This window comes from Danio rerio, chromosome 12 (genome assembly GCF_049306965.1).
Source record: "Danio rerio strain Tuebingen ecotype United States chromosome 12, GRCz12tu, whole genome shotgun sequence".
NCBI lineage: Eukaryota > Metazoa > Chordata > Actinopteri > Cypriniformes > Danionidae > Danio > Danio rerio.
Genome location: NC_133187.1, coordinates 11223744 through 11232512, shown reverse-complemented (window position 1 = coordinate 11232512; position 8769 = coordinate 11223744). Strand labels below are relative to the sequence as shown.

Sequence of the window (8769 nt, the reverse complement as noted above, 5' to 3'; positions counted from 1 at the left end):
GGTGGTGCAGCACAATCGCCTCTCAGCTAGAAGGTTGCTGGTTTGAGCCCTGGCAGGGTCAATTGGCATTTCTGTGTGGAGTTTGCATGTTCTCCTAGTGTTCGCGTGGGTTCACTCTGGGTGCTTCGGTTTCCACTACAAATCCAAAATCATGTGGTATAGGTGAATTCATTCATTCCTTTTCTTTTCGGCTTAGTACCTTTATTATTCTGGGATCGCCACAGCAAAATGAACAGTCAACTTATCCAGCATAGGTTTTATACGGCGAATGCCCTTCCAGCTGCAATCCATCACTGGGAAACATCCATACACACTCCTTCACACTCATACACTACGGACAATTTAGCCTACCCAATTCACTTGTACTGTACATGTCTTTGGACTTGTGGGGGAAACCGCAGCACCCCGAGGAAACCCACGCCAACAATGAAAGAACATGCAAATTCTGCACAGAGACGCCAACTGACCCAGCTGAGGCTCGAACCAGCGACCTTCTTGCTATGAGGCGACAGCACTACTTACTGTGCACCGTGCATAGGTGAATTGGGTAAGCTAAAACTGTCCGTAGTGTAGGTCTGTAATCGAGAGTGTATGGATGTTTCCCAGTAATGGGTTGCAGCTGGAAGGGCATTTGCTGCGTAAAATATATGCTGTAAAAGTTGGGGGTTCATTCCGCCGTGGTGACTCCAGATTAATAAAGGAACTAAGCCGAAAAGAAAATGGATAAATGATTATGGAACATGCAAGGTGTTTATTGGTAATTTGCAAGAAAAGGTATGTGAACCCTTTGGTATTACCTAGATCTCTGCTTAATTGGTGCATGAAAATGTGCTCTGATCTTCATCTAAGTCACAACAATAGAAAAACACAGTCTGCTTAAACGAATGCCACAAATGTAGCATATGTTTGTATTGAACACAATATGGAAGCATTCACAGCAAGGTGGAAAAAGTATGTGAACCTCTAAGCGAAGCAGTGGCGCAGTAGGTAGTGCTGTCGCCTCACAGCTAGAAGGTCGCTGGGTCGCTGGTTCGAGCCTCGGCTCAGTTGACGTTTCTGTGTGGAGTTTGCATGTTCGCCCTGCATTCGCGTGGGTTTCCTCCGGGTACTCTGGTTTCCCCCATAGTCCAAAGACATGCGGTACAGGTGAATTGAGTAAGCTATGATGGGTTGATGGGTTGCGGCTGGGAGGGCATCCGCTGCTGGATAAGTTGGCAGTTCATTCCGCTGTGGCGAACCCGGATTAATAAAGGGACTAAGCCGACAAGAAAATGAATGAATGAATGAGTCAGCCAACCTGGAGTTGATATGATAAGATTAGATGTGTTGCCCTCTAAAAAAAACACACTAGTTAGATGGTGTGAACCAAGCCTTGCATAAAAGTGCCCCTAGAAGACCTACTGTCAAGAATTATTCACTTGCCTGAAGCTGGAAAGGTTTACAAAAGTATTTTTTAAAGCCTTGATATTCATGTGTCCACTGCAAGACAGACTATCTACAAATGGAGAAAGTACAGCACTGTTGCTACTCTCCCTAGGTATGATTGTCAATTGAATTCAATTCAGCTTTATTTCTATAGCGCTTTTACATTGTAGATTGTGTCAAAGCAGCTTTACATAAATGGTCATATTAAATTGGAACAGAGTAGTTCAGTTTCGTGTGGTCAGCTCAGTTCAGTGTGGTTTAAAATCATTACTGAAAGTCCAAACACTGAAGAGCAAATTCATCGATGGGTAGCGCGACAGCGGAGAGGGAAAAAAACTTCACCGAGGCGAGTGAGAAAAAAAACCTTAAGAGAAACCAGACTCAGTTGGGCACGACCATTTTAATTTTTCCGCTGGCCAAACATCTTGTGCAGAGCTCCAGTCTCAGCAGCGGAGGCTGGAAGCTGGCCTCAGCGAAGACTCGTCTGTCCCTGGAGCTGAGGCTCATCTGTCCCTGGAGCTTCACTGGAATCAGTCTCATGTTCTTCACTCCTCTATGACCAGCGCAGCAGCTGCTCAAGATACGGCCTGGTCCAGGATACGGAAACCTTAGGATCATCTCGTCAGTGGTCTTGGATCCAATCAGTGACTCCACATAGTCTGAGAGCCTCGGGATGAGTATCCCCAGGTGGAAATGAGGCAAATAGAGAATAATTAGCGTAGCTGCTGTTCATAGTGTATACCAACAAGATGCAGAAACCTGTGTGGAAACCCGCTAAGTGATGCATTGAGTGTATGCTTTACTAAACAGATAGGTGTTTAATCTAGTTTTTAACTGCAAGAGTGTGTCTGAGCCTCGGACGTTATCAGGAAGGCTATTGTCTTATGCTAAAGCACAGCGTAGAATGCTAAATGAGGTAAAGAAGACTCCTAGTGAGTCAGCTAAAAACTTACAGAAAACTCTGGCACAATCTAACATTTTTGTTGACAAATCTACAATAAGTAAAACATTAAACAAGAATGGAATTCATGTGAGGACACCAAGGAGAAAACCACTGCTCTCTGAAAAAAAAAAAAAAATTGAAAAATGCACATGAATGTTCCACACCTCTACTGGCAAAATATTTTGTGGACGAATGAAACCAAAATTGAGTTGTTTGGAAAGAATGCACAACATTATGTGTGGAGAAAAAAAAAGGTACAGCACACTATCAAAACCTCATCCCAGCTGTAAAATATGGGCCATCATGGTTTGGGCTGCTTTACTATCTTAGGGCCTGGATGGATTGCTGTTATCGATGGAAAAATTTCAAATATTTTAGTTCAAGACATTTTGCAGGAAAACTGAAGACCATCTGTCTACCAGCTGAACCTCAACAGAGGATGGATGATGCAACAGGAAAAGACCCAAAGCATAAATCAACAAAAAATAGCTCAAAGGAAGACAATTCACTTTCTGAAGTGGCCCAGTTAGTCCTGAACTCAACCTGATTGAGATGCTGTGGCATGACCTCAAGAGAGCGATTCACACCAGACATCTCAAGAATATTGCTGAACTGAACAGTTTTGTAAAGAGGAATGATCCAAAATCTCTTCAGACAAGTTGTGCAAGTCTGATCTGCAACTACAGGAAAAGTTTGGTTGAAGCTATTGGTAGGTAGGTAGGTAGGTAGGTAGGTAGGTAGGTAGGTAGGTAGGTAGGTAGATAGATAGATAGATAGATAGATAGATAGATAGATAGATAGATAGATAGATAGATAGATAGATAGATAGATAGATAGATAGATAGATAGATAGATAGATAGATAGATAGATAGATAGATAGATAGATAGATAGATAGATAGATAGATAGATAGATAGATAGATAGATAGATAGATAGATAGATAGATAGATAGATAGATAGATGAATAAAATATTTCAGATAGTGAACATTCCAACAAATCAGGCACGCAGGAGAGAACAAAGTAAGACAAAAATTCTTAATCTAATAATAGTTTTTGTACAGTTTGAGTGCATAAGCAGGTGATATGTAATGAAATATTCCAAATTATGACAAATTGTTGATTTTGTGCTTAATTTTACCTTATATAATATGTATTCATCATAGTTATTTTACATAAACTGTGGTATTTAACTGTAGGTTTTTGTTTGATCTCCATAATTTTCCACCAATTATTTCTTCTCAGACCATGCTGAGAATCATTATCAAACTGAATCTGAAGCTAACCGCAAGCTTTGTATGTCACTTCTTTCTGTCAAAACCGTATTAAACTGGTAAGACATCTGTTGTTTAAAACTGATAAACCATAAATTTATTTTTCTAATTCAAAAAGGCAATTCTAAGTCAATTCTGCAATACAGCCCTACAAATCATAGCCTAATAATATTTTTGATGCCTTGCTCAAGGGTTTTCAGCTATTTCCATGAAATAAAAGTATGGTAAACACATTACATTAACGTACTATTGCTGTTATGTGATAGTGAAAACTGTTACATTGTACTTTCATTTCCAGTGTTACTCATATTCCCGAATCAAAAGTTCGCTACAATCTATCGGCGAATCAGAGGACGCGACATCACACCACCCAATCGCATTGACCTTTACTTCAACAAACAGATACTCTCAGCCAATCAAAGGACGTGATCTTGCAGACCAACATGGCGGCTCGGAGTGCAGAGAATTGTAAATGAACAAAAACCTGATTCATTTATTACAAATTTTGAAATATTTTGTGGTAAGTGATATTTTTAAAAATAGCAAATCATAAATTGGCCTTCTATATTATTTGTCCATTTGATTTGTGCATTTTATACGCGAAATATGTTTGTTTTATGAGAAATTAGTAACGTTACAGCTGAGATGTGACGTTCTCCTGTCATACACTGGGATGTGATTTGTACATTACAAATACTTATTATACTGTCTACAGTCTTAAGGATCTGCCAATATGAAGGTGGTGAATCTGAAACAGGCCATCCTACAGGCGTGGAAGGAACGTTGGAGTGATTATCAGTGGGCCATTAACATTAAGAAGAACTGTCCCAAAGGAGCTACATGGGATTATCTCAATCTAGCAGGTCATATTTACGTCACCTTACAAATGACTAGTGTGACTATATACAGCCTTTCTTTAACTGCCGTCTGAGCGCCTTCACTCCATTTTGTCCGCTATTGTACATGCCAGTGGTTTGTTTTTAAAAGAGTCTACTTCTTTCTTTCTTTCTTTCTTTCTTTCTTTCTTTCTTTCTTTCTTTCTTTCTTTCTTTCTTTCTTTCTTTCTTTCTTTCTTTTTTTGTATAAGGCTCCATGTATTTAATCTGAATACAGCAATGCAAAATATTGCAACTTGCAAGAACTGTTTGCTGGTTTTATTTATAAAAACAAAAGCCGAATTCTTTGTTATTCCTGTGAGAGAGTTGTTTTGTAAATAACTGTTCAGGGTCACATGATTCTAAATAAATTATTGTAACATAGTCATCGATGCTTAAATTTATTTTTGTTTTTGCTGTTTCACATTTTCTGTGGGAACCATGGTAGATGGTCTTAAAGTAGTTTAGAGTAAAATGAAAAATAAAAGTAAAAGCAAACAAAAATTTACAGTTGATAGTACAATTAGATATAGATATAAATAGATAGCCTAAAAATAAACACCAAAAAGATTTCTGAAGGATCATGTGACACTAAAGACTGGAATAATGGCAGCCGAAAATTAATTACAGCAAAAGTTTACATTTGTAAAATGTAAATGAAAACATTTTCTGTTAATTGCTGTAATCTAATCAGTGGTGAAAAGAGTACAGAAAAAAGATACTCAAGTAAAAGTACCATTACTTGCCCAAAATGTAGTGCAAGTAGAGTAAAAATATCTGTTGTAAATATAACTCAAAGTATGAGTAAAAAGTACCCGAGTAGTGAGTATTACAGTGTGAATGCAATTTGTGCAGGTGTGTGTAAACGTAACATTCTATAGTGCATTTAGTCAATTGTTTAAGACTATTTGAAGACTTCAGATGCAAAAACCTCTAAAAGTTATTTGATATTTTCTTCTAAAATTAGCATTTTTCTCCTTTCTGTAGGCTCAGTCATTTTACTTCTATGGTGACGAATAAGTTCTTTTCATTGCCTTTCAAGTGAAATAACTGAACATAAACATAGGAGGCTGACAAAAATGCTTATTTTAGGAGAACATTTCAGAGAACATTTACAGGTTTTTGCATCTGAGCTATTCATTTGTCGATTTCAGTCATCATACAGTAAACATCTGCCATCTTCTTATCAGTGACATGCAGTCTAAACAGTCATTCCGTGTAAAGAGTTTAGGCATCTTCTTGGACACTTTCCAAACATTTCCTGAGGTTGTTCAATATGATGCAAAACTATTATTAGTTATTTTAGCCAATACCCATAGAGAAGGAACAAATAAAGTAGTGACTGTAGGTTAAAGGAAAATAGTGGAGTAAAAGTACTGATACTGCACTAAAAATGTACTCAAAGGAAAGTAAAAAGCACACATCTTTAAAACTGCTTAGTAAATTACAATTCTTGTGAAGAACTACTCAGTTACAGTCATTTGAGTATTTATAATTTGTTACTTTACACCACTGAATATAATATTGTTATATGACTCTTTAAAAAACTGCCTTAGTGTGCATAAAAGACTTCTTTTAAAAAACACACAATCTTTAATATTCCAAACCTTTGATTAAAAATGTCCTAAATTCACAATTTTGTAAATGGATACGTTCAGTAAATGGTTGCATGATATTTTAATTATTTATTTTTAAAATAATTGTCCTTTTTTCGTCCACAACAGGGGTGCAAACCTCCCCTTTTGAGAGTATCGTTGAAAGTGCTGTGTAATAGCTGTATAGTTGTAAAGGTGTAATTACTCTTTCCTCAATACAGAAGCTCTTCTGGAGCAGGCTATGATTGGCCCATCTCCCAACCCCCTGATCCTGTCCTATCTGAAGTATGCCATCAGTTCACAGGTAAACACACAAGTCATACCCGTAGCCTTTTTTTTTCATATAGCAAGAGCTGCATTATGGCAGCTGAATTTAATGAGTAGAATACCTCTTTATTAATTTCCATATTTGCCAACAAAAATAATGTTTGTGTGCTACTGCATGTGCACCACTAGGTGGCAGTATAAATTCAAGATGACAGCTTCCACAAAAAACAACATTTTTCTATAACATATTTTCTCTCAAACCTGTAGATGGTGTCGTATTCTAGTGTGTTAACGGCAATCAGCAAGGTTGGTGTATTTTTTTATATTTATTATTATTTGTATTTTTTAATAGGCGCTATTTATGTAAAATATTTTTATTTGCTCATCCACAGTTTGATGATTTTTCACGGGAGCTATGTGTCAAATCATTGCTTGAGATTATGGACATGTTCTCCAACCGACTAAGGTACCGTCTGTCAGTTGATCACATCTGTCCACCAACAGTCAATGAAATGCAATTTTCTAAAAATGTAGCTAATATGTTTTCCTCATGTGTGTTTCTCCCCTGCAGCTGTCATGGAAAGGCAGAGGAGTGTATTGGGCTCTGCCGCGCCATGCTGTGTACCGTGGTTTGGCTCCTGCAGGGCTGTGCATGGTACTGTGAGAGACTGCGGGACCCCAATGATTTTTCTGCATTAGAAAGCAGTCTGAGGGCCTGCCTGGAGCGCATGGCCAATCTCTTGCACAGCACAAAGAACAGAGCCTTGGTACACATCGCACGCCTGGAGGAGCAAGGTGGGTATATGAAAATCATGTTCATGAATAAATGTTTCTTTTCATTTGCTTCAAGTAATCGATTACATGGTATAAAACGTAGTTTAGTGGCCCCTATTTTTTTTCCAGCTGAATACCTTTGACAGTATTATTATAATTTAATTTATTTTATTTTATTTATTATTTATTTATTATTATTATTATTATTATTGTTGTTGTATTTTTTTATTTTTTTATTATCATTATTAAGGTGTAAAGTATTTTTTTAAATTATTTTAAAAAGGCATATCAAAAGTGTCATTCATTCAAACCAAATTTGTGTTTTTAAGCATTTTTACATTAGATTTTTTAACAGTAAGAATGCACTTATAATTTTCAGATTGTGTGTGAAATTTGTATATGTACTGAAGTTAAAATATTTTTCTTTTATTTAACTTTTCATACATATCAGTGCTTAGTAAACATCGCAACTGCATTAAAATTTAGGCTTAAAAATCTTCCTTTAATTATTGTAAATTTAATATTTTAATTGCTAGTTTCACTGTAGATCATCACCTGAGGACTGAGCAGTCTTTAGACCATTTATTCTTGTTTTAGGTTGTGTTTTTTTTTTTTTGTGTGTTTCTGTTTATTTTGTCATCCAGTTTTTTGAAGCACCCTTGCAACATGATGAGGCCATGTGACACTGCAGCATACTATTTGTTACACATTACCTCACTTGCTATTTAAAAATAATAGTGTATAATACACGGGATTCAGTAAGTAGTCATCAGCTTAATAATTAGTGTGACTTGGTGTGATTCATTTTCTCAAGTTATTTTTTTAAACTATTTTTAAGTCAAAACCAATTTCCAGTTTGGTTGCATCAGCTGTTATCATTTGCTAATTTTGTCAGTGTTATGCTTATTGAATGACCCTGTGGTGTTTGTCAAGTCATCTTGATGATAAATTTTATTTAATAAATTTTCCATGTTTTTTTCTTGTCTCATCAGCATCCTGGACCAATGTAGAGCAAGCTGTGCTCAAGCTGACAGAAAATCTCAGTGCTGTGACCAATCCAACTCTGAAGGAAAGTCTTGAGGAGTGTGTTTCATTGGTCAAAAGGTGAGAACCCCAAAAAACTTCAGACCCACCTTTTGGAGTATAGCTATGATAGGGTTGAATAATAAATTGATTAATTGCAAAATGTTTTGTTCGCACTTTAATTTATGCAACATTAATATTGCATTAATTTTAATTTATTTTGATAGATGAGTCATTTAATTAGTTGCACAACCAGTCTGATGTGGCTTCATTGTCACAGAACGCTGTTGGGTATGGTATGTGCTTATATGGTATATACTTCTGTGTACACTACCATTAAATATTTTTAAATAATTAAGACTTTTTAGCTGAAAGGCACCGTTTATGCTTAAAATGATCAAAATGCAGTTTAAGAAAACACTCAATTTTATTTTCTTTGAATATCTTTTGAAATATTATTTATACCTGTGATTGTAAATCTCAATTTTCACTAGGTATCCATCCAATGTTCAGTGCCACGTCATCTGTCAGAAATTATTTTGGTAATCTGATTCGGTGCTCAGTAAACTCTTTTATTTATCAGGGTTTTGCAGT

General features: G+C 36.5%; 1 protein-coding gene across 3 annotated transcripts in view; it reads left to right on the top strand.

Moving 5' to 3' along the window:
* Window positions 1–4076: 4076 nt before the first annotated feature.
* med24 (mediator complex subunit 24) overlaps window positions 4077–8769 on the top strand; it is a 31664-nt gene continuing 26971 nt past the window's right edge. For 2 of the 3 annotated variants that reach the window (XM_009306486.4, XM_073917413.1), the window contains exons 1-7: window positions 4077–4161; window positions 4357–4504; window positions 6333–6415; window positions 6646–6684; window positions 6771–6844; window positions 6950–7173; window positions 8145–8256. In XM_009306486.4, the coding sequence (XP_009304761.1) occupies window positions 4375–4504; window positions 6333–6415; window positions 6646–6684; window positions 6771–6844; window positions 6950–7173; window positions 8145–8256 (662 nt within the window). In that variant the 5' untranslated portion in view covers window positions 4077–4161; window positions 4357–4374. 3 annotated transcript variants of the gene reach the window in all.